At 35.2% G+C, this 27,887-nt stretch overlaps 1 protein-coding gene across 5 annotated transcripts in view; it reads right to left on the bottom strand.

The window, feature by feature from the left end:
* AGMO (alkylglycerol monooxygenase) overlaps window positions 1-27,776 on the bottom strand; it is a 193,045-nt gene extending 165,269 nt beyond the window's left edge. The window contains exons 1-4 of one of the 5 annotated variants that reach the window (XM_058182034.1): window positions 27,438-27,563; window positions 27,165-27,233; window positions 24,304-24,434; window positions 5,880-6,031 (exon numbers count right to left, since the gene is read on the bottom strand). In XM_058182034.1, the coding sequence (XP_058038017.1) occupies window positions 5,880-6,031; window positions 24,304-24,434; window positions 27,165-27,170 (289 nt within the window). In that variant the 5' untranslated portion in view covers window positions 27,171-27,233; window positions 27,438-27,563. Of the gene's footprint in view, window positions 1-5,879; window positions 6,032-24,303; window positions 24,435-27,164; window positions 27,234-27,437 lie in introns of all 5 variants that reach the window. The other 4 variants (XR_009155004.1, XM_058182036.1, XM_058182035.1 and 1 more) reach the window with 4 other exon arrangements.
* Between the last annotated feature and the right edge of the window lie 111 nt (window positions 27,777-27,887).

Raw genomic sequence — 27,887 nt, 5'->3', positions numbered from 1 at the left:
TTGTTCTCTTTTGGTCCTCTCTCGTACTTCTGTTTCTGACTCCTTTTCTTCTTCCTGGCTTTTATCTTCTACAATATCTCTTCTCCACTCTCGCATTCCTCGTCCGTCGCTGTACATTGATTGTAAAATTCTTGGGCTTTTTAAAGTCTAATTTTCTTGTCCTGCCAGGTTACTAGCAGACCCTCTGGAATAAGCCACTGGAACATAATCTTATATTTGACAAGTTGTGAAGAGAGGAAATGATAATTTCACCTCTGCTCTCTCACCCTTCTAGGTACTTGTTTAAGAGTCAGCACTTCCTTTCCTTTATAGATCAACGATGTATCCCGTGTTCTCCTGTAAAGTTCATCTCTGATCGGGTTTTTTTTTTTTGTAAAACGTATATGCACTTCTCGTGGTAACTTTTATTGCTGAGGATAGTTAATGTGCACTCTGTATAACTTATCAATGCCATTCTGCATTTCAGATTTGTTCATCTGCAAATTATCAGCCAACAAGTCCATCATAAGATTCATAAGGTCTTCTTTATTTTCTGTTATGTTTTGGAATCTTAGATAGAACACAGATTTATCTAATTCAATGTCTGTTATTGCCTCTTCGAGTGCTTAATTTGCTGCCCACTATCTTTTTCTATATCTTCCAATTTCTTTTCTGTTTGCTCTGTTCTCATCTCCACCAACTTTATCCTCTGCTTGTTTTTAGCAATTGTCTCTTGTATTTCTCCCATTCTATCATCTAATTTCCTTATATCTTCTATTATTCCTCCCGTGTCATTCTTCAATTCCTCATGATTCTTCCTGATCGACTCTTATGTTTTTAACATTACCTCCTGAATCATGTTCGATGTCGACTGCATACTTTGTAAATTAATTGAGGATCCTGTTTTCTCACCTCCCAACATGTCTCCTATTAATTTCTGCCTGCTGGGAAAGATGCCATCTGTGTGCTTTCTTTGTTGTTTTAATAATTGTCGCTGTGCTTGTCATATCTAGGCTCTTAAAAAACTCCCTCCACAATACCATAATTAATTCTACCACTCTAATAAGTAATACCAATCAATTCCAATCTAAATTCATTTAGCAATACACAAGCAAAATAGAACATAGTAATTAAAAAATGTATAATTTAATTATTTAAAACTAAGTTTATCTATTAAATTTGGTCCAATATTTCCTCTTAATCAATTTATAAGTTTATCTCTCTATAGAATATAAGATATTAAATATAAGATATTAAATATTACATAGGTAAGTTAGATGGTAAATAATAGCTATAGATATACACAGTAATAAATAATACAAATAATATTAAATGATCAATATATAGAGCTGATCATAAATATTGCCAATCCAAGGTTTTTCACTGATTTTAAAGAGGACCTTTTCTGTTTGGTCTCGCTATACCATCCACACCGCTTCTGCTCTCCACTTTTCAAGTCCAAAATTCAAGATGTCAGCTCCTGTTAATATGCAAAGTCACTGCCACTTGTCTCCAATCTCCAAGCCTTAGCATCCCAATCTGTATGTCCACAGTTACTAACCACTCAATCCCAAACACCAAAGTTCAATCTCGATAGTTAATACAATTTCCAACACTCTTCTCATTCAAATCATCAAATATCTCTCTTTCTCTCCTCTTTCTGCCATCTTGTTGATAGTTCGCTCCCACCACCAAAGCACCGCCTTTCCCCCTTTGAAGAATCACTTGTCACTCGGTTTGTTAATTCCACCAATTTAGAGAAGAAGCCCAGTATCTCACTTTGTCCTGTCACTGTCCACCGATACTTCTCACTGCTTCTCACTCTTTTCTTCCTTACTAATCAGTCAGGCCATCACATCTCTGGACCCGACCATTACAGCCGGTCTCTTTTGTGCCAAATTCAAGGGGTTCCTCCTTCCGCAACAGGGGATCACTTTTTTCCCTATCAACCCAGAATATCCCCTCTACAATGCCAACCCCTCCAGGGTCAGATCTTGTTTTTGTTGGCTGCCAGACGCAAAAAATTTGATCCAAGAGAATGGAGCTCCGTTTTCCTGAACCACACCATCATTACATCACCCCGGAAGTCCTCTTTGTCAGCTTTTTAAAAAGGCACTAAAAAAAGAAATACTTGAAGAAATAATGTTGTCACTGTCATATTACTCTGTTGGAATCTTAGAAAAATCACACTGGATACATCTAACTGAAACAAAGATTTTCACAACTTCCAGCTTTCAAGGCACTTTTGCTACACAGAATGGATTTTCCTTCTGTCAGCATGAGTTTGGCGAACAGAATTTTGTGTTCGGTATAATTAATATATATATATATATATATATATATATATATATATATATATATATATATATATATATATATATATATATATATATATATATATATATATATATATATATATATATATATGAATATTATGCTTCCCAAAATGAAAATCTGAATTTTTCAGAAGGACAAATCCAAGGCTGCCAAGTTAGCTAGTGCTGTTGTTTATGAAGCGTATCCCCAGTCTCTCTCACACCCACACACCAAACTTGGCTACTTCTTATGATGAATATTCCCCTCCCCATTATATTATTGTCTCATCTCCATGCATTTCCTGATATCCCACCCACCCTCTCCTTAAATCAAATCTGAAGTTCCTCCCCAGAGCATTGCTATATGTCAGATTACCTCCTTCCTCTTCTACTTAACTCAGAAACTCCCTGCCTTCTACTCGCTTGGTTCTGACACCATCCTCTGTTTTATCATCATTGTTTCCATCAGAAACAGACTATTCCATTCTACCATTAATTAACACATTAATTTAACATCTGTTCCCATCATTTTTCAGAGGCTGTTCCAATGTTTTCTACATACAAAATCAAATAATATTTATTTATTTTTATTTATTTTATTTATTTATTTTTATCACAACAATATACACAAGCATCACACAAAATAATTATATAGTATATAAACATATATATGAGGAAATATAAGAAAGTATAAGCATATTTATATAAGAAAAAACAATAAGACAGGAACGGTAGGCACATTTGTGCTCTTATCCACGCCCCTTATAGTCCTCTTAGGAATGGGCTGAGGTCAGTAGTAGATAGTTTTTGGTTAAAGCTTTTGGGATTATGGGAAAAGACCACAGAGTCAGGTAATGTGTTCCAAGCACTGATAACTCTGTTACAGAAGTCATATTTTCTGCAATCTAGATTGAAGTGGTTAACATTAAATTTAAATCTATTGGTTGGTCTTGTATTATTGCAATTGAAGCTGAAGTAGTCTTTAACAGGAAGGACATTACAATAGATATGAGTTTAACTTAGGTCTTGTCGAAGGCGGCGGAGTTCTAAGTTTTCTAAACCTAGGATTTCACGTCTGGTGGGATAATGTATTTTGTTGTTTTCAGAGGAGTAGAGAACTCTTCTTGTAAAATATTTCTGGACATGTTCAATTGTATTGATGTCAGAAATGTGGTGTGGGTTCCAGACAGGCGAGCTGTATTCAAGAATTGGCCTAACAAATGTTTTATATGTTCTGGTTAGTAGTGTAGTGTTTTTGGAAAAGAAGCTACGCAAGATTAGGTTTACAACTTTTTTTGCTATGTAGTTGCAGTGGGCTTTGGCACTTAGATCATTTGATATGAAAACTCCAAGGTCTTTAACAGGGTGGGGGTCATTTGTAAGGTAATGTCCATCAAGCATGTATTTAGTGTTTAGGTTCTTTTTTCCAAAATGTAAAACTGAGCATTTGCTGGTTGAGATTTGGAGTTGCCAAGTTTTAGACCAAGCGGTTAGAAGATCAAGGTCTTTTTGAATGGTAGATGTATTGTCGGTGGTGTAAAATAGTTTGACATCGTCAGCAAAGAGAACACAATTACTTGAGATATTAATTATTATATAATTATATAATTATTATATAAGAAAATATAATTATTATATAAGAAGATTCACAAATGCATCATCCAATTCATTGAAGATGCCCCACTAATTTGAAGCAACCAAGTAGATTCTAAAGAGAAGGACTGCCATTTAGTGCATTGACTTAATTTTCTGATCTCAGTAATGTTACACACTATTTAATCCATGTACAAAAAACATGACAAAATCTTAGATACTTAGAGCATCTAAGATAATTGGCTAGATAATTGAATCATCTGATGAAGAAAAAAAAACAATCTAGTTTCTAAGGCTGCATTATGAGGTACATGTATGCAACCCTTATATTTGCCTAAGGAACAGGCAGATAAAATGCAATATTTGTTCCTACTTCTGATTATTCAAATGCCTGTACTGATCATTCTAAAGATGAAACAGTTTTTGTTCTATCAATATTTATCTCTGTAAGTATTTGTGATATAAGAATCATATCATCCAAGTGTGGTTATTGAAAACAATGTAGCTCGTTTAAGGAATCAACTTTTTAATTATTATTAAATATTTTTAAAAGAATATATAAGGGAAAATAAAAGACATGAAAAAAATTAAATAAAATAGTAATATTCAAATAATTGTAAACAAAATAAAACAATTTTACAACCATTTAAACTTTTTGTTTTGGGGTGGAGTCAGGGTGACTGAGTAGAGCTGAGCATTTACTGGCCAGATACTCTTCCTGATGCCTACATAGAGTTTGCAGCAGATATTTTCTCTTGCGCCCTGATAAAGAAACATCTGCTGGTACCTAGGATTGAACTCTGAACCTTCCAAGTGGCAGGCAGGCATCTTCAACTCTAGATCACTGCGCCACTTAGTATACACTAAGTAAATAAGAAATCTAAAAACGACATAACAATTCTAGTTTTCTAATATATTACTTATGAAATTATAAAACTTTTAAAGGAAAAATTTAAAATAACTAAGCTTCAAGCTACTTGTCAACACTAATATTATATATCCAATTAAAATTACAAGATAATAATACCAGAAATTTAGTTATCAATGAAGTTTAAATATGTTTATGTTTATTTAAATTTTTATACCGCCCTTCTCCCGAAGGACTCAGGGCAATGTACAGCCAAGATTAAAACAATTAAATATACAAAATTAAAATAGCAATTAAAATACATATTCAATAAATGGCCGAATTAAAACCGTCAAATTGATCAATACTAAAATACCCCAATAAAATTATTAAAAATTCAAAAATTTAAAAATTAAAAAAAATCAAGCCAGTCCCGCTTGGGTAAACAAATAAGTTTTCAATTCACAGCGAAAGGTCCGAAGGTCAGGTAGTTGGCGCAAACCGGGGGGAAGGTCGTTCCAGAGGGTAGGTGCTCCAACAGAGAAGGCCGTTCCCCTGGGGGCCTCCAGCCGACATTGCTTGGCGGACGGCACCCTGAGAAGACCCTCTCTGTGAGAGCATATGGGTCGGTGGGAGGCATAAGGTAACCCGTAAGTACCCGGGCCCTAAGCCATGGAGCACTTTAAAGGTGGTAATCAGCATCTTGAAGCGCACCCGAAAGACCACAGGTAGCCAGTGCAAACTGCGCAGGAGTGGTGTTACCCGGGAGCAACGTGAAGCTCCCTCAATCACCCGCGCAGCTGCATTCTGGACTAACTGGAGTCTCCGAGTGCACTTCATGGGTAGCCCCATGTAGAGAGCATTGCAATAATCCAGACGAGAAATGACGAGAGCATGAGTGACCATGCATAAGGCATAAATACAGATTCTATATGTAGAAAAATCCAAATTTTGATGTAAGAATAATAAATCCATGTGTTATATTATAGACCAAGAATTATTTTTTCTGGAAATAAAGCAACTATGTAATTAAAAGCAATATAGTTCTGTCACTGTTCACGTTTCTTTCTTGACAGCCCTTCAGAAAACAGCTCAAAATGTTTACCATTCTCAAGAGGGGAAAAAAAATTACACAAAAATCTTACCATGGGCCATACGATGAAACCAATAGTATCCAAAATCTACTCCAATGAAGGTCAAATACCATGTCCATGATGAATCCCATGGTAGTTCCATCATTCTATAGTTGTTCCACACATAGATATATGCCGATATTTCAACACTTCGAGAAATAACACTGAAATTCAGAAACAGAAAAGGCACATAAGAGATACATCAGACTACCATCTTCAGAGTATTTTCTTTGTGGACATCTCTGTCAAAAGACCATGGAAGATCTTTTGGAACCATCCCTGGAGCTAAAAAATAGAGCAATTCTGTAATCTAGCAAGTGAAAAGGTTTTTTAAAAGATTAAAAGATTCTGCTCATGATCAACATGGTAGCAAAATCACAAAAAGATCAAAATGCATTAGCAATTATTGCACAAATGCTTGGGTCTGAATCTGTCTATTTACATGATAACTAACAAAAGTAAAATATGACTGTAATGTTCTGACTACTTCACTTTTATCCCAGGAAAAACCCACAGTGATCAAAGTCTGATATCACTAAATTACCATTTCAGAAAACCTCAATTTTTCTTAGTTATTATTCCAAATCCCAAAGCGTTGGAGATGGGAGGAAAAGGAGGGAGGGCATAAGAAGACCCTGTTTCACCCTGGCTGTCATGGCCCACCTGTGACTCACTCATAGCTCTCTAACAGCTGGCCTGATTTTCAAACCAAGATATCTGTTTAACTTCACTTTGGCAGCTGGAGAACCAACAATTTCACACAAGTTTCAATGGCAGGTGTACTTGTTCTTTGTTGAAGCAAAACACCTGGAACATGTTTAATCTTTGTAAGAGCCTTATAAAATATTACTAAAGATGTTTTTAAAAATGCAACTCACCATATTTTTGCAATTTGTAACTTGAAATATTACCACAAATCTTAACCAAAATTTTTAATCATTTAGACAACTGGCCAGAAAGGAACTTTAGCTGCTCTAAAGGGACTGGGAAAGAGAGGGGAAAACTGTCTCAATGCTATTTTGCCAGGATTTTTTTTTAAAAAAAGACACTTTTGCCTAGAGTATATCACTTACCAGATATTGTCCAAAATACAGTTATATATGCTTAAGACCCAGTGAATCAAGAAGGCTTAAAGAGTGCCTGATTCTGCTGGGATCATGGCCATGGGGTACTGTTTTCTCATTTTGGCCTCATTAAGTACTGTAATGTTTTTGGAACATATCCAGACACAGAAGAGATTATTTCTTAAATTGGTCATTGAGTTCTTTTTTCACTGAGTTGTAGCTAAAAGTAGACATTAATTCTAAAGTACAGATTTTCCACCTGAAGTTATATAATTCAAATTTGCATATTTTAAATCAATCATTGGAAAACTAACAGGATTATTAATTGGTTAGCTTTGTCAAATATGGAAGTTAATTTACAATTGCTATATCTGGGGAGAACTTTTACCAAAGTCAAAAGCAACATTTATTAAATCTAACTGTGATTCTTTAAACCTCCCTTTTCCTTCTTGAGAAAACTAAATAAGAATATATTTAATCTGAATTTTGCTAGTAATTGTATTCATTGCAAATAAAACTTTAATGAACAAGATACTCTATTTGTAGTCTGACAAAATCTCACTGAAAAACAGTGGGAATATTAATTTATTCATTCCTATTTGATTTCAAAATTTCTCTTTTTTGAACAAAAAATCATCAAAAAATAACCTTTGCACATGAAAGACCCTATTATGTATGAATATGCATTAATTGTTCTTAATTTTAGAGGACAACTACTGAAAACATAATCTTATGAATTAGTAACAATCAGCCAATTTTAAATATTCAAAAATATATCAAAAGGTAAATATCTACAGGATAATTTATTTATTTATTTATTTATTTATTTATTGAATTTATATACTGCCCTTCTCCCGAAGGACTCAGGGCGGTTTACAGCCAGATAAAAACACAATTACACAAAAATTAAAACAATTTTAAAAATCTGATTAAATTAGGACGAAACAAAATTATTATTATTATTATTATTAATAATAATAATAATAATAATAATAATAATAATAATAATAATAATATTTTAATTTGTATACAACTTGTCTTTAATTTAAAGACTCTTATATTTTTCTGAACAGATGTCAGATGACCTGACAATCTAATTTATTACTCCATCAACTGATTTATTAGTCTTGAATTGACCTTGACAGAGGCAGTAACGTATAATGGTCATAGTTTCTCCTCATTCTGCTTTTGCACTTTATTATAGTCAAGCAGTCCAGAAGATGCTGGAAAGAATGAGAAAGATCTGGGAGTTTTACTCCCTGTCTTAACTCAGCACTGCAAAATGATCATTTTTAATATACAAACATAGCTACAAATTGATCTATTTGCTAACAGTATCTTGGAAAGCCGTTAGAATGTTTTCCTGTGTTAAGTTCTTGATTACAGGATGTAAAACTAATACTTTAACAACACTTCTTAATCCTTAAAAGTATTACACTGGAAAAAGCCTAAAATCTCTCTCACATAAAAGAGATAAAATCTCAACACAAACCTAAAATGTCAGCCTGAACCTAAGTGAAAACTCAAATATTTTTCCAAGTATTTGTTTTCTTATCAAATACTTTACATGTGTTTGTTTAAGCACAAACAAGAGTTCCTAATAGCTTACATAATTGACCATATTTTTTAAAAAAACAGTTAAAATCATTATGCAACGTTGTACCATATTTAGGAAATCTTATATTATTCACAATTATTTATAGCACATTATTAATGTCCATAGCATTTTAATAATAACAACAACAACAAAAGAGTTGGAAGGGACCATGGAGGTCTTCTAGTCCAACCTCCTGCCCAGGCAGGAAACCCTACAGCACTTCAGACAAATGGTTAATCCAACATCTTCTTAAAAATTTCCATGTTGGAGGATTCACAACTTCTGCAGACAAGTTGTTCCACTCATTAATTATTCTGACTGTATATCTCAACAGCAAGAGGAAAGAGTTGTCAAAAGTCAGCTGCTGTTCTAATGACAAACAGCACGATTGGGTACAGGATTAGTGGCTAAAGAATAAACAGTCCAAAGGGCAGAGAAGGGGGAGAGATAAATAGATAGTGGTTGTTGAAGTACATTGTCTAGTCATGCAAGGCTTGCCAAGTGTCTGATATTTCATCAAGTGACCATAGAAGCACTCCAACAGCTATTACTTCAAGGACCAAGCATTAATACCCTTTGTTCAGCACTGTTGTAACATCAAACAGTTAACAAAAATTGATTATTAAGCAAGGGCTTACAGTTATAACTTTAAACCCACTTCTACCTGAATAAAAAGCTATTGATATGTGGGACACAAATTGGAAAATTATTTTCAGCTAATAACCAAATATATTTTTTTTTTAAGTTTTTATTTTAATCTTCATTGTTCTGGCCTCTAATCACAAAGCTGCATTTAAGATTAAGCCTAAAGATGCAAAATTGCTTTGAGAAATATAGATTGTATTCAAGAATTCTGTGAGTAGTAGAATAGCAAAGCACACTGTATGGAAGATGGGCCAGTGGACAGAACAATTTGATGCCTGCCGGAACCCATCTTTCACCACTGTTCCTCCCACTGAATATGGGAAAAATATTTTAAACCACACAAGATTTCCCCAAATAAGGGAAGCCATATGTGGAAGGCAACCATGCAAACCCAGTAAAAGACACAGCTGCTTTATGCACTTGCAAACAGGTGGTATGTGCACACTGATATTTTACCATTTGAATATACATGTTCACACAGTACTGCTCTCCACATGTTATTAGATTTTATTTCCCATCCTCTCTGATCACTACTATACACTCAAACATATAGGACTGAATCCCAGCAACATCTGGAGTCCCACACGATTCCCATCTCTGGCTTTTGTCCAAAAAGATATTGGCAAAGCAACAGAAAATGTTCCCTAAATTAGAGGCATAAATTATTTCCACAGTCCTATATTCTTTCTTTGAAATAAATAGGATATTACTTCAGATATAAAATATTTGTAAAACACATATTTATTAAGATTATGTCCCAAACCTATTTTGTTGTTGTTATGCTTATGTTATACTAATAACATAAAATAAAATTAAAAATTAACAATATAATAAATATTATTTTATGCTTATATATAAAAACTTGCTTATATTTTAGTTAGTAATATTTATTTCCAACATATGGACGCTCCTAAGAAAATTTCGTTCTTTGTTCTTTGGGGAGGGAGGCACTGTACTTCATGGTTTCTGGCAAGTTTTATAATTTGTTCTTTCACAGAAAAAGCATTCAGAACAATATACATGTATTTTATAGGAGGTTGTGTTTGTTTACCAACCATTGTAGGCCATTGTTCTTTCACGTAAGTCTGATCATAAAATATGATCCTGTCTTAATTATGATATTTTTGTCTTAATGGCTTGTCTTTACTCATTTCCTAAGGGTCAAAAAGATGGGAGACAACGTAATCTCAAGGGGCATGCTGTTTCAAGGGAAAAAAATTATCCCGTGTTCATTGCCGACCTTTGATAGGGTATGCAACTCCTTCCATTTGCTAGGCCATATAAGATGGACAGAATTTACCTGACCTATATAACTTTTACTTAAATAAAAGGAAAGTCACAACCATGTGCAGATGAAGATTACTGCATAAATGTTGTCTTATCAAGAGTCAAACACACATAGTCAGACTCACTTTTTGTAAATCTGCCCATAATGGTACAGCTAAGTTTTGCTACAACAAAAGTGTAAGTTCAAAACAGTTTAATAATATTATTGTCCCTGTAACATCCAAACATGCACAGAGGAAGCAAACAAGGATATTAATAATGATAGATATTTGTTGTTGATGATTATGGAGAATCCACACTCTCACAGATATACAGCTTTCCTCTGAGGATACCAATGTTGAACCCTAAGATGAATGAAATCATTAGAGTGATGGAGTTCATTTCTAATATTTTTCTTCAATAAAATATTTATATTATTATTAACAATTTTGAAGGATTTTGTCATATAACTTATTTGTGAATCAAAATAAGAAAAAAGTAAACTTATGTTTAATTCAGCTGATTTGCTAGAAAATATATTAAGTACCACAGTTGCCCAAATGTTATTTCCTTTCTAAGCCAAAAATCACTCTTTCACATTCTTCCGAGTGCAAAAAAGTTTTTATTTTCTTCTATACCTGAAACTCTGCTTTAACTACTAAGTAAATGTGCTAATGACAAATTTTCTAAGCATGTCACAAATTTCAACTGCTAACTGAAAAATGAGAATTTTTTCTTAGAAGGAGATACTATCAATAGCATGTGAATCTGGCCCTCAGCTGTTAATGATTTATACTGCAATGTCCCTTGATACAATGAGTTCAATTGAAATATTATTTTAACAGTTTCTGCTGGTGTTTCTGCTCCATTGTTCTGCTGACAATGGAGTCACTGAAAGGCATTGATGGGAATAACTATTTGTATTTTGGAGGAACAAAACATATTTTTAATTTTTAAATCTACTTAGTTTTTTTCCTATATCTCATAATTCATTTAAAGTGTGGATTAATGTTTAGTCATACTAACTAGGAGAAATTAAAGAAACTTCTGAACCCAATTGCATAAACTTTTGAAGCATTGCAAAAGTTTATGCATTTGGATACTAGTATATGAAGGCAATATTTGTACATGAAGTATTAGTACTTCATTATTATTAAATGACTATAAAGTTTTAGATATGATATAGTTGTCATTGCTAAAACTTGGTGGGGTAAAATTCATGAATGGAGTGTACTGATGGAAGGATACAAACTGTTCAAAAGAAATAGGCTTAACAAAAAAGGAACTAGAGTTGCATTATATATAAAAGATCACTACATCTCTACAGAAATGCACAAAACCAAAGATGAAAACCTCCTAGAATCCATAAGGGTCAATATAAAAGGAAAAAAAGAATGACATTGCTATAGGGGTATACTTCAGGCCACCAAACCAAGCAGAAGAAATAGATGATCTCTTTGCTAATAAATTACAAATATTTGTAGGAAACATATCACAGTAGTAATGAGAGATTTTAACTACACCAATATCAACTGAGAAACAAACTTTGGAGCAAGTGGGAGATCAAACCAACTTAGCTGACAACTTTATCATCTAAAAGGTAGGGTAGATATCTCAAGTAATTGTGTTCTCTTTGCTGACGATGTCAAACTATTTAACACCACAGACAACACTTCTATCATTCAAAACGACCTTGACCATCTAACCGCTTGGTCTAAAAATTGGCAGCTCCAAATTTCAACCAGCAAATGCTCAGTCTTACATATAGGAAAAAAGAACCCAAAAACTAAGTACATACTAGATGGACATTACCTTACAGACGACCCCCATCCCGTTAAAGACCTTGGAGTTTTCATGTCAAATGATCTAAGTGCCAAAGCCCACTGCAACTACATAGCAAAAAAAGCTCTAAGAGTTGTAAACCTAATTTTGCGTAGCTTCTTTTCCAAAAACACCACACTACTAACCAGAGCATATAAAACATTTGCTAGACCAATTCTAGAATACAGCTCACCTGTTTGGAACCCTCACCACATCTCTGACATCAATACAATTGAACGTGTCCAGAAATATTTTACAAGAAGAGTTCTCCATTCCTCTGAAAACAACAAAATACCTTATCCCACCAGACTTGAAATCCTAGGCTTAGAAAACTTGGAACTTCGTCGCCTTCGACAAGACCTAAGTTTAACTCACAGAATCATCTATTGTAATGTCCTTCCTGTCAAAGACTACTTCAGCTTTAATTGCAATAATACAAGGGCAACCAATAGATTTAAACTTAATGTTAACCGCTTTAATCTAGATTGCAGAAAATATGACTTCTGCAACAGAATCATCAGTGCTTGGAATACTTTACCTGACTCTGTGGTCTCTTCCCATAATCCTAAAAGCTTTAACCAAAAACTTTCTACTATTGACCTCACCCCATTCCTAAGAGGACCATAAGGGGCGTGCATAAGCGCACAAACGTGCCTACCGTTCCTGTCCTATTGTTTTTCTTTTCTTCTTCCTATATATGTTTATATGGTTATATACTATATAATCTTTTTGTATGATGTTGTGACAAAATAAATAAATAAATAAAATAGAGAACTAGAGGAAAAGTTATACTGGACCTAATTTTTACTAATAGAAGAGATAGGGGAAGTTGAAGTTGCCAGAACCTTCGGCAAAAGTGACCATGTCACATTAGAATTCAATATAATGCAAACACAACCAATAGAATATAATCCAAACAATTTCTTAAACTTTAAAAGAGCTTGTTTTCATGAACTCAGAGACAGCCTAAGAAAAATTCCATGGATGAAAATCCTAAAGGTAAAATAGCTCATGAAGCATAGGAAACTCTGAAAAATATGATCATAAAAGTCCATCACGGTTGCACAAAGATCTTTCAGATAAACTGAAAGACAAAAAGAATAAGTACAAAAAAATGGAAAAGGGGACACATAACTAAAGCACACAAAGCAAAGTCTCAAAATGAACAAAAACTTGCAACAAAAGTTAAAGTTAATTTTAAAAAAAGAATCTTTCTTTCTCTAGAGAACATTGCCATAAAGGACCATTATTAAAAATTTAGCTGGACTTGCTCTCTCACTTCCATTTCCTTGGGTCCTCAAAGGGTCCTTGCCTTGATCCTTTTTACGTGTTCACTTCCTAGAGTGAATTCAGCTAAGATATTTTTAGTTGCCCTGTGTTTGCCCAACACTACAAATCAGCTTGGACACATAGAATACTCCATAGTGCTATTAAAAACTCAGAGTCGTCCCTAGACGAGATGGGTGGCATATAAATATAATAAGTAAATAAATAAATAAAAGTTAATAGTATTTGCTATTTTACATGCATGATTGTATTTGACATTAGTTTACTCATGTTTACACTCTATTTCAGGCTCTTTTTCTTCCCCTATTTGAATTTCTCAGATATACAGAATGTTACTTTTCCTTTCTCATTAACTCATACTTCCTTAAAAGTTGCAAAACTGAACACATCTGCTACCTTAGTAATAGGCTATGATCATCTACTTCTGAATATAATTAAGACTGAAATTTATCAATCTGAGAGCTATTTAGTTTGACCAGGCATCTGTCCTTTTGCATTATTTCTAACTTCACTGTGCAAAATGCAGGTTGATCATATATTCTTTTGTGATGCAATTCAGATTTTAAAGGGATGTATCTTAGATTTCCTTCAGTAAAACCTCGTAAGATTTTAGAGTTCCCCATTTAGGATTTTTTTGGGGCACAGGCTAATTTTGACATAATGGAAGATTACTGTATCATTAGTCATTGTTTCCACTAGAATTCCACTTAACTTACAATCATAATGGAGATCAGAATTTCCTAAGCAAGGTTATTAAGTGAGTCAAACATAATTTTAAAATCATTTTGTTATGGTTGTTAAATGAATCATTGCAGTTAAATGAAACATGTGGTCACTTCCCTCCACTTGTTGGAAGCTAGCTGAGAAGGTTATAAATGATAATCATATGACCTCAGCATGCTGCAACCATTATCAACACATGCCAGTTGCCAGGTGTTGACTTTTGATCATATGACTCTAGCAATGCTGTGATATTCATAAGCGCAAATCATGTCACTTTTTTCAATGCCACTGTAACTTTGAATGATTGCTAAGTAAGAGTTTCTTAGTTGAGGACTACATGTGATAAATAAGGATATAAGATTTCCATTAATCATAGTGATAGTAGAATAGTTAAATTTTTTGTCTTGATTTGTTCATTTCTGTTGAGCTAAACATATTTTTTTTGCTAGGTTGTTCATTTTATAGAATATTGTACATATTCTATTAATTGTATTCTGAGAAGACAGGCAGTTTGGTCTAGAATTAAGGCACCAGGCTAGAAACTAAGAAATTGAATTCTAATCCTGCCTTTGGCATGAAAGCCAGCTGAGTGCCTTTGGATCAGTCATTCTCTCTGAGACCCTGACATGATGCTTGGACAATAAGCCACTTGGTCAATTTCTGTGAAAACCTGTGGGAATTAATACTTAGTTGATCCAAATAAAAAAGCAAATTTGCACTTGCAAGAAAACGTTAAGGAGAAGAAAAAACCATAGCCTGAGAAGTTTGAATAAAATGCATATGATGTCATTTTGGACAAAAATATATACACCAGCATATCTTTGATTTCTAATTGCTATATATATTCAAAGTGAAGACAACTGTGAATATAACTTGATCACCACTCCAAAAGAATAGTACATACAAAACAGTAAATAAATACAGTAAGAAAGAGCTTCAGAAAATCCACTTTGTTTAATGATTGTTTGAAGATACAGTAGTGCTGGAAAAATGACTTCAACTGTCCTCGCACTTAAGACAGTCCTGGTCACATGAACAAAACCCACATACTTGGCAACCACTGTGTATTGTGATGATTGTAGCATCCTGGAATCATTTATGGTTACCAACAAGAAAAGTCAATGGGTAAGGCCATATTCACTTAACAACTATATGATTCACTTAATGACCATGATAATATGCTTAATGATCCCAGCAAAAAAGTTATAAAATTGGAGCCACTCCACTAAAGAGAAAATACGGCAAGGCAAGTATCATGCAGTAGAGATGTTAGGCTGATTGGTCTGGTTTTTCTCTTTCTTTTTTATAGATGGGAACCAAATCAGCTCTTTTCCAATCTTCTGATAGTACTCCAGTGCTCCAGGATTTTTGAAAGATATGGTACAATGGTTCTGAAATAATATCTGCCAGTTCCTTCAGAACTCTGGGATATAATCAGTTAGGTTACAGGTATTTATTTTATTTAGAAAATGTATATTGCCGCCTACTCACACATGGCAATTCAAGGCCTATAGGACATAAAAGCACAATATAAAAAAATTAAAAAAATAAAAATATATATTCATCAAGATCAGGCAGGTATTCCCTTACCATTTATTTTCTTATTTTAATTTTTATTTCTAGTATTTTTTATACTGATTGTTTCTGGTACTTTGGGATTCTTTTTGCATGAAGACAAAATGCAAAAAAGCAGCATTAAGCAGCCCAATGTACCAAAAACAAACATCACACTCAGCCGATCTAATCAACCCGAAACCAGACCATGACATCATCAGAAGGCATCCAAACAACAACACCAACACTAATTTACATTTCACAGATGGTACTTAAAATTAAGGACTATGACTCAGCAACTACAGCAACCAATCACACAGCTCGAAATCAGACCAGGACTCAGAAAGGTATTTAAAGGCAGTGTTCCCCCAGGCAAGCACAATCCAAAGTGCACTGAAGGTGTCTCCTTGAATGGGAACAAAACGTTTGCAACCTCAACGCCAAGCTCAGAGTTCAAACCAACAACATAAATACCAACCCGAACTAATAATATTCAAAGACATTTCAACTTTTCTTCAAAAATGAAGAAAAAAAATAATAGATCCCAAAAGAAACCAGCATGAATGCATAAAGAACTATCTGACAACTTGAAAGACAAAAAGGACAAATATAAAAACTGGAAAGAGGGGCAAATAACTAAGGCAAAATATCAGCAAATAGCCCGAGCCTGTAAAGATGAAGTGAGGAAAGCTAAGGCTCACAATGAACAAAGGCTAGCGACAAAAGTAAAAAATAACAAAAAAAGCTTCTTCCAACATTTTAAAAACAAGAAAAAGTCAATGGGTAAGGCCATATTCACTTAACAACTATATGATTCACTTAATGACCATGATAATATGCTTAATGATCCCAGCAAAAAAGTTATAAAATTGGAGCCACTCCACTAAAGAGAAAATACGGCAAGGCAAGTATCATGCAGTAGAGATGTTAGGCTGATTGGTCTGGTTTTTCTTTCTTTTTATAGATGGGAACCAAATCAGCTCTTTTCCAATCTTCTGATAGTACTCCAGTGCTCCAGGATTTTTGAAAGATATGGTACAATGGTTCTGAAATAATATCTGCCAGTTCCTTCAGAACTCTGGGATATAATCAGTTAGGTTACAGGTATTTATTTTATTTAGAAAATGTATATTGCCGCCTACTCACACATGGCAATTCAAGGCCTATAGGACATAAAAGCACAATATAAAAAAATTAAAAAAATAAAAATATATATTCATCAAGATCAGGCAGGTATTCCCTTACCATTTATTTTCTTATTTTAATTTTTATTTCTAGTATTTTTTATACTGATTGTTTCTGGTACTTTGGGATTCTTTTTGCATGAAGACAAAATGCAAAAAAGCAGCATTAAGCAGCCCAATGTACCAAAAACAAACATCACACTCAGCCGATCTAATCAACCCGAAACCAGACCATGACATCATCAGAAGGCATCCAAACAACAACACCAACACTAATTTACATTTCACAGATGGTACTTAAAATTAAGGACTATGACTCAGCAACTACAGCAACCAATCACACAGCTCGAAATCAGACCAGGACTCAGAAAGGTATTTAAAGGCAGTGTTCCCCCAGGCAAGCACAATCCAAAGTGCACTGAAGGTGTCTCCTTGAATGGGAACAAAGCGTTTGCAACCTCAACGCCAAGCTCAGAGTTCAAACCAACAACATAAATACCAACCCGAACTAATAATATTCAAAGACATTTCAACTTTTCTTCAAAAATGAAGAAAAAAAATAATAGATCCCAAAAGAAACCAGCATGAATGCATAAAGAACTATCTGACAACTTGAAAGACAAAAAGGACAAATATAAAAACTGGAAAGAGGGGCAAATAACTAAGGCAAAATATCAGCAAATAGCCCGAGCCTGTAAAGATGAAGTGAGGAAAGCTAAGGCTCACAATGAACAAAGGCTAGCGACAAAAGTAAAAAATAACAAAAAAAGCTTCTTCCAACATGTTAAAAACAAGAAAAAAGTCAAGGAAACAATTGGCCTATTGCTGGGAGAAAGTGGCAAGAAGATGACAAGCAACAGGGAGAAAGCAGATCTACTTAACTCATTTTTTGCATCTGTCTTTACACAAAAGGAAAAAACAATCCAACCTATCAAAAACAGCATCACAAAAAACAGATTAGAAACACAGGTTAAAATAGGGAAGAAAATGGTAAGTGAACACTTGTCTACACTAGACGAGTTCAAATCACCAGGACCGGATGGATTACACCCCAGGGTTCTGAAGGAACTGGCAAACGAAATCTCAGAACCACTGAACTCAAATACCTGTACAATTAGCACAGGGGCCCCCCAAGGCTGTGTGCTCTCCCCACTTCTCTTCTCTCTGTATACCAATGATTGCATCTCCAATGATCCATTTGTTAAGCTACTGAAGTTCGCAGATGACACAACAGTGATTGGTCTCATTCGAGACAATGACGAATCCGCATATAGACGAGAGGTCGAACGACTAGCCTTGTGGTGCAACCAAAACAATCTGGAACTGAACACACTCAAAACCGTAGAAATGGTGGTAGACTTTAGGAAAAACCCTTCCATACTTCCTCCTCTCACAATACTTGACAACACAGTATCAACAGTAGAAACCTTCAAATTTCTGGGTTCTATCATATCGCAAGATCTCAAATGGACAGCTAACATCAAAAACATCATTAAAAAAGGACAACAAAGAATGTTCTTTCTGCGCCAACTCAGTAAGCTCAAACTGCCCAAGGAGCTGCTGATCCAATTCTACAGAGGAATTATTGAGTCTGTAATTTGCACCTCTATAACTGTCTGGTTCGGTTCTGCAACCCAACAAGAAAAACACAGACTTCAGAGGATAATTAGAACTGCAGAAAAAATAATTGCTACCAACTTGCCTTCCATTGAGGACCTGTATACTGCACGAATCAAGAAGAGGGCCGTGAAAATATTTGCAGATCCCTCGCATCCTGGACATAAACTGTTTCAACTCCTACCCTCAAAATGACGCTATAGAGCACTGCACACCAGAACAACTAGACACAAGAACAGTTTTTTCCCGAAGGCCATCACTCTGCTAAACAAATAATTCCCTCAACACTGTCAGACTAATTACTGAATCTGCACTACTATTAATCGTTTCATAGTTCCCATCACCAATCTCTTTCCACTTATGACTGTATGACTATAACTTGTTGCTGGCAATCCTTATGATTTATATTGATATATTGATCATCAATTGTGTTGTAAATGTTGTACCTTGATGAACGTATCTTTTCTTTTATGTACACTGAGAGCATATGCACCAAGACAAATTCCTTGTGTGTCCAATCACACTTGGCCAATAAAATTCTATTCTATTCTATTCTATTCTATTCTATATCTTTCAAAGATCCTGGAGCACAGGGGAGCTGCCAGAGGACTGGAAAAGAGCTGATGTAGTTCCCATCTTCAAAAAAGGGGGAAAAAACAGATCCAGGAAACTACAGACCTATCAGCCTGACCTCAATACCAGAGAAGATTCTGGAAAAGATAATCAAGCAACGAATCACTGAACACCTAGAAGCAAACAAAGTAATGACCAAAAGCCAACATGGGTTTGTCAAAAACAGATCATGCCAGACTAATCTTATTGCATTCTTTGACAAAGTGACAAGACCAGAAGAATGCTGTCGATATAATTTACTTGGACTTCAGTAAAGCATTTGATAAAGTAGATCATAACCTACTACTAGATAAAGTAGAAAAATGTGGGTTAGACAGCACCACCACCAGATGGATCCGTAACTGGCTGACCAACCGCACTCAACGTGTAGTCCTCAATGGAACTACATCCACATGGAGGGAAGTATACAGTGGAGTACCCCAAAGCTCTGTTTTAGGCCCAGTACTCTTCAACATCTTCATCAATGACTTGGACGAGGGGATAGATGGGGAACTCATCAAATTTGCAGATGACACCAAGCTGGCAGGAATAGTCAACACTCCAGAAGATAGGCTCAAATTACAGAAAGATCTTGACAGACTTGAACATTGGGCGCTATCTAACAAAATGAAATTCAACAGTGAAAAAAGTAAGGTTCTACATTTAGGCAAAAAAAAACCAAAATGCACAGGTACCGTATATGTGGTACCTTGCTCAATAGTAGTACCTGTGAGAGGGATCTTGGAGTCCTAGTGGACAACCATTTAGATATGAGCCAGCAGTGTGCAGCTGCTGCTAAAAAAGCCAACACAGTTCTGGGCTGCATAAACAGAGGGATAGAATCAAGATCACGTGATGTGTTAGTGCCACTTTATAATGCCTTGGTAAGGCCACACTTGGAATACTGCATTCAGTTTTGGTCGCCATGATGTAAAAAAGATGCTGAGACTCTAGAAAGAGTGCAGAGAAGAGCAACAAAGGTGATTAGGGGACTGGAGGCTAAAACATATGAAGAACAATTGCAGGAACTGGGTACGTCTAGTTTAATGAAAAGAAGGACTAGGGGAGACATGATAGCAGTGTTCCAATATCTCAGGGGCTGCCACAGAGAAGTGGGAGTTGGGCTGTTCTCCAAAGCACCTGAGGGTAGAACAAGAAACAATGGGTGGAAACTGATCAAGGAAAGAAGCAACTTAGAACTAAGGAGAAATTTCCTGACAGTTAGAACAATTAATAAGTGGAACGACTTGCCTGCAGAAATTGTGAATGCTCCAACACTGGAAATTTTTAAGAAAATGTTGGATAACCATCTGTCTGAGATGATGTAGGGTTTCCTGCCTGGGCAGTGGGTTGGACTAGAAGGCCTCCAAGGTCCTTTCCAACTCTGTTGTTGTTGTTGTTGTTGTTGTTATTATTATTGTTGTTGTTGTTGTTAACTATAATATTTGTGCCAAGGTTGCTGCAAATATTTCTGTATCAATGTTTAACTAGGAAACTGTATGCTAATTTGCAGATTCAGCAACATCTTTATCAATATAATTATATAAGTTTCAATATAAAGCAGGATTACAGATTTCTAATAGCATTGAAGCAGCAGACATATTTCATATTATTCAATAGGCAATTTCTAAACTATAAACCTAATCGTGCCTCTTATTTCTTGTTCAGAGCACGATGAAGTTAAATAGGCAGATAGATAACACATATTTTAAAAACTTATAATAAAATAAAATTGATTAAGTTTTTGATTATATTTGTCTCAGTAATATCCAACTGAGAATTTTAGAAGTGTTGCTTTATTGAGTTAGCATCATTACATATTTTTAATATTTATATATCATATTGTACAATAATGGTTTGCCAGACTGATGAACTTATCTTTTCTTTTATGTACACTGAGAGCATATGCACCAAGACAAATTCCTTGTGTGTCCAATCACACTTGGCCAATAAAAAATTCTGTTCTATTCTATTCTATTTAGTGAAGCTTGTATAATGGTGTTGGTTAAAGGTGACTTTAGTGGTAAAAACTTTATATTAATGCAATGGTTTAGAGTCTAGTTATGTTTCACATTTTCTTTGTTTTATACCACTAAATGTGTGTCCTATTCCAAGTACTGTAACTAAATTCTATAGTTACCTGGATTACTTACTGTACTCAAAAGAATTTAATTCTGAATATAAGCAGAAAAAAGTTTCAGTGCTTGGCTTGTTTAAATCCTGCTAAATACAATACTTCCTTCTGAGAAGGTTGCTTAGAATGAAGCTGTAAAGTTGTCATTCTTTTAATGAAATAATGCTGGGCTACTTATCAAGCCATTAAGCAGAGAGAATGGCCTCCGATATATCATAGAACTGCAAAGGATTTCCAAGTCAAAGGTCAGCTATCTACACTGCCTGCCAACGCAGATACTCTGCTGTAAAAGGATCAGTGATGAATGGTGCATGTCCTCACTTCATATTATTGGGGCCTACACACCTGTCTCCTGTATCCCATGAGTAACCCAGCAAGGCATTGAATGTTTCTATTCATGAAGGTGCAAAAGAATATTTGGTTAATCAAATCATGTTTCTAACTATAATTATGTTTTTAAAAAGTAATTATGTAGTCTTCTAAATAATCAAATTTAAAATACATCTTAGGAACAAAATATTATAAATGCTGGTCTACCAAGGCAACTAAAAAGTACAACTAACATTGCAGAGCAGTGATAGCTCATTCATGAGATCATAACTTAAAAAAGGCTTTTGGCGGGAGTGAAATTCAGCAGATTCTGGAGAGCTGGTAGCGGAAATTTTGAGTAGTTCAGAGAACCAGCAAATACCACCTCTGGCTAGCCCCAGAGTGGGGTGAGAATATCCTTCCGCCAGGAGTGGGGAGGAAATAGGGATTTTGAGATTTTCCTTCTCATGGAATGGGATAGGAATGGAGATTTTACAGTATCCTTCCCCTGGAATGGGGTGGAAATGGAGATTTTGCAGTAGCCTTCCCCTGCCACACCCACCAAGCCACGTCCACCAAGCCACACCATGCCCACCAAGCCACACCTACAGAATTGGTATTTTAAAAAATTGAATTCCACCACTGCTTTTGGGGTTATTGAATCCAAATCCCTTCTCAATACAGGAATCCAACTATTCTGACAAAAGGTTTCAGGAAGACTTTAACCTACAACCATTCGTTCAGTGAGCATTCAATGTTTCAACAGCACTGAAAAAAGTGACTAATGACGATTTTTCACACCAGGAAACTGTGGTGCTGTTGCCAAAATTGCCCTCTACTCGGTGGGATTCAAATAATTTAACAACAGGTTCTGTGGGGATGGCTAGGTGGATGTGGCTAGGTGGTCATGTGACTGGGTGGGCGTGGCCAACTTGACATCATTTCTTTGCCCTAATTACTGTTTTAAGTATAAAAAAAAGATATACCAAAAGGTTGTTTATTTTGTGCATTTAATAGTGCAATAAATGCACTTAATAATGCATTTAAGAGTGTAATCTCTATTTATTAGAACTCTACTTTTTTGAGTATCACAGACTGCAGTAGATAACAAATAACTTTACTTCCATAAATTGCCTTCACTATTTTTTAAGATCAAAATATCTGAATTACAAATACAGATAAATGGCATTTTTATTTCTTTATTTGTATATGTTATATGAATAAATACCGTATTTTTCAGAGTATAAGATGCACCTTTTCCCCCCAAAAAAGAGGGTAAAAATCTGGGTGCATCTTATACTCCGAATGTAGCCCTGCCCAGCCTCTCAAATGGAAATTTCAGAGGCTGAAAAAAGCCTCACAATGAAGCTTCAGAAAAAAAGCCTCCAAACAGAGTTTCAGAAAAAAACCTTCCAAACAGAGCTTAGAAAAAAAGCCTCACAAATGAAGCTTCAGAAAAAAAGCCTTAGAAACAAAGTTTCAGAGGCTTTTTTTCTGAAACTCTGATTCTGAGGCTTTCAGAGGCAGGGAAAGAAGTTTTTTCTGAAACAGAGTTTCAGAAGTTTCAGAGGCAGAAACACAGAGGTTTCAAAGGCTGAAAAAAAAACAAGGCACACAGCTCACAACCAATGAACCTGTTGCTAAAATTCACCTCTGAGAACAGCTGATTGAAGGTATTCCTGGAGACCAATCCACCCACCAATCAGCTTTTTTCTTATTTTGTTTTCCAAAAACTAAGGCGCATCTTATACTCTGGTGCATCTTATACTCCAAAAAATACAGTAGTTCATTTGTTAGTTTTAAGTATTTGAATTTTATCAAATTTTATTTATCTATATATTAAATTAGATTAGGGGCCATGGTGGCTCAGGCTGTAAGATAGCCTGTTATTAAAACACAGCAGCCTGCAATTACTGTAGGCTCGAATCCCACCAGGCCCAAGGTTGACTCAGCCTTCCATCCTTTATAAGGTAGGTAAAATGAGGACCCAGATTGTTGGGGGGGCAATAAGTTGACTTTGTAAATATACAAATAGAATGAGACTATTGCCTTACACACTTTAGGCCGCCCTGAGTCTTCGGAGAAGGGCGGGATATAAATGTAAATTTAAAAAAAAATATTGTATTTTATTCCAATTTCATTTTAAATTGTATTTTATTCCAATTTCATTTTAAATCATATTTTATTCTAATTCCATTTTAAATAGTTTTTAATCAGATATAAGTAATAATTTGTGTCTGGAACTCTGCACTTTGATATGGGCCAAGGGCTAATCAATAAAGTAAACCAACTATTTAACTAACCTTTGAACTAATGAAACTGTTAACTAATTGTATGACTTATAAATATTTGGTATCAGATCAATATTCCCCTTGAGTTTGGAAACAGCTTGAAATAGATGTAGAAAACCAGAATCTCTTAAAATTGCATTATATTATTAGCTACATATCTCATTAGATTTTAAAACTATTACTACTGCACATTATACAATAAGCTATTATATATTATTATATATTAGTCAAAGTTTATGAAAACCATTAAGAAAAATTAGGAATGTCCCCTAATTTTCCATTTCCCCTCTCTAAATCTGAGCCAACCAAGCTATACATCAGTTTAAACTTACTCTGGAATTCTTGAGAAGATACCTGCAGACAAAGATGTTATATCATCACTGTGGAGGAATGAAAAATGTCTTTTCTGGACCCACTTAATTATGACCTCCAGCAAAATCAGGGTAACGAACAAGGGAGTTGCCTAAAATGAAAGGGAACAGAAATAAAGTAAAAAATTAAGCCTATTATATACCCTCTGTTTTTGCTTTCCAATGATGATCTAAACTTAAACACACATATTTTGGTATTACTTCCTTTACAGCATTATATGTATATATTAATGAGTGTATCGTTGTAAACTGTACATAGTTTAGAAAGGATGCTGATAGTGCAATCCATATACTGTAGATCTCTATTAAGCCTGACCTAGAACCAAAGACATTCTAGCTCTTGGTGCTGAGAAAATACGTAACATACATGTGTATCATTCATATCTGATTCTGATTAAGGGCAGGAATAGAATAGAATAGAATAGAATAGAATAGAATAGAATAGAATAGAATAGAATAGAATAGAATAGAATAGAATAGAATTTTTACTAGCCAAGTGTGATTGGACACACAAGGAATTTGTCTTGGTGCATATGCTCTCAGTATACATAAAAGAAAAGATACGTTCATCAAGAATCATAAAGTACAACATGTAATGATAGTCATAGGGCACAAATAAGCAATCAAATCATATTAGGAAAAAGCCAATATAAATCATAAGAATACAAGCAACAAAGTTACAGTCGTAAGTGGAAGGAGATGGATGATGGGAACAATGAAAAGATTAATAGTAGTGCAGACTTAGAAAATAGTTTCACAGTGTTGAGGGAATTATTTGTTTAGCAGAGTGATGGCTTTCGGGAGGAAAAATCTTTATATATTAAAAATCACCATGCCACAGGAGGGAGGCAATTAATGACTTTATTCAAAGTTCCATAAAAAAACTAATCATCGCCAAGGTTAGAATACTGAATATATCCCAATCGATGCCAACTTTTTTTTTTAATGGAGAAAAGATGCCAATTAATGCAACTTGTTTTTTTTCCCTATTTCAGTTGCAACGGGAATGGAGAGTGGGTTGGACTTCTAACACATCTCCTCTTCCATTCAAAACACTTGCATTCTGTAAAATTTCTGGTGGTCTACTTTAGTCCTTATGATAGCTTGCCATTCTGGGAGCTTTAATTTCAGCACAGGTTGCAAAAAACTTCTTAAATAAAGCCATAACAAGTGATCACATTAATTTAACATTTTCCAGACTGCTCTGAGGATGTTCTGCATTTGGGAAGTGCCATCACAAATTTAGCACTGCACAAATTCACTTCTAATACATATAGTTACCACATTTAGCTAAGAGTCATCAGCTAAGAAACCAAATGTTTCTTAGCTAAGAATATTGAATTATTGCAATAGATTCTGTGAGATTACCCTTGAAAAAATTCAAAAACATTGAATTTGGACTAATTTGGACTAATTTGGACTAATAACCATTTGCGCTAATATTAACAAAGAATTAACATGTTTTGAAGTAACATGACAAAAAGGCATGTCTCCTATCAACCAGTGCAATGCTTTAATTATCAGTGATAATCCCTCTTTGCATTCTATCTATACTTGTAGATATAACCTCAGATTCCATCCTTAGGAGGAGAATGGAACATATGCTGAAAGGCAGAACTGGATTTCTACATTGTTCTAAGGCATGATTTGACTTAGAAATAATAAATAAATGTGGCATAGGAAAACATAAAACACAATTAAAAAATCAGGGCAAAGTTCACATCCCATCAAGTCAGCGGTATAAAAATTCACATTGTGTCCCAGAGTTATTTATTTTATTTGCTTGGAATACATCTCTTCTTTTATTCAGAAGAAACAATAGCTCACTTTTGTACTGCTGCCAGGAACATAATATAACATTTGTTTCTTTTTCATATTTTAAAATTGTCCATCTCTCAAAGATAGCAATAGCACTTATACAGTGTTTTACAGCCTTCTCTAAACTGTTTACAGAGTCAGCATATTGCCCCCAATAATCTGTGTCCTCATTCTACCGACCTCGGAAGGATGGAAGGCTGAGTCAACCTTGAACTGATGAGAATCAAACTGCCAAACTGCTGGCAGCCAGCAGTCCGCAGAATTTGCCTGCAGTACTGCATTCTAACCACTACGCCACCACAGCTCCTGTAGAATGTAAGACATCATATAGAGAATTGCTCCTCCATTTCCCCCCCCCCCCCACAAATTCTCTTAAGGGAAAGTTGGGCTAAGAGAGAGTGACTGGGCCAAAATATACAAATGCAGCCATCTTATCCCAGTTTATTTATATTGTGATTAAAAAAGCTAAGCAAAAAAGTTTACTAATCTAACAAATGTATAAAAATCGAAAAATAATATGCTCCTTCTAATTAAAGGAAAAGGAATAAAAATAGGGAGGCTATGTTTACCCAGCTATACACTCATATGGTTCAAGCCAGGTTCAGAATATAACATACTTTGGACTAGTTGTCATCTCTTAACAGAGAGATGTATTGATCTTTTCCAAATGTATTGCACTACTCTATATAGCCTCCATCAACCTGAAGACAATGGGAGCTGCACTTCAAAAGGTAAGTCTTCTTTCAGTTTAATTGTTGGTGATTTCATTAAACATCTTCATGTAGTTTTCTTAACACCAGTAAGATAAGGATATCCCTCCTGGGATATTATTTTTTAAATTCCCGGTTTAGCCACGAACCGAGTCTTCCTGCGTTCTGAACCTTTTCCCATTCAAACGCAGTTTCTTTGGGAATCAGCGAAGGTTAGCTAAAGATTACTACCTAACTCCAAGATTCACAAAAGACAGCGTCTTCTTCCAAGCAATTAGGTGATTTCATAATCACCTTCATTCCATTCAAGGAGGCGAGAAATTGTGGTGAACGGAAAAAATATGGAGAAAACACTTCCTAAATCTGCAAAAAAAAATTAAAAAAAAAATTCAGGAGGAACTTTTACTTCCATGCTGAGGATTCAAAAGTGACTTTTCAAGGTCCCGTTTTCACCCCAGACATTCGCAAAGGGGCTGCGTTCTCCAAGCGCAGCAGCCTACGCAACTGTAGCAGTTTGTTGCACAGAAAGGGGGGGGCACTTAGGAAGGTGGGATTAGGAGCTCTCACCTTGTCCACGTAATCGGGAACTTCCTTGACGCTGCGGAAGGAGCTCTCGCTGGGACCAAGAACGTAAAACATGGCGCGGAACTCCTGAAAAACAGAGACAGCCTGTTTAGGGATCGCGGTGGCAGCTGCCATGCTTGCGGGCCTAAAAGGTTTGCACTTCGTCTTCCAGAAAGAGGTGCCTCCTCTTTGATGCAAAGCTAGAATGAGAGAGACAATCCAACGTGGATACGGAAATATTTTAGCTCTGTCAACTGGAAGAAAGTTCAATTCACAGGCTAGAAAACAATTAGTTTCGGAATGCGATTAGTTTCGCAGTCGCGGCGTGTCATCATATGTCATAGGGAGGATTAGATTCTCGATGTGTTCCTGCACGAGGAAAGCTTTGGGCATAAGATCAAAGAGATAGCGTTAAGTGAACGGTAGTTTACTGTGTAGAATAAATGTTGCAGA

This window comes from Ahaetulla prasina, chromosome 4, assembly GCF_028640845.1.
Source record: "Ahaetulla prasina isolate Xishuangbanna chromosome 4, ASM2864084v1, whole genome shotgun sequence".
Lineage (NCBI taxonomy): Eukaryota > Metazoa > Chordata > Lepidosauria > Squamata > Colubridae > Ahaetulla > Ahaetulla prasina.
Note: the sequence above shows the minus strand (reverse complement) of the source record. Positions and strands in the feature narration are given on the sequence as shown.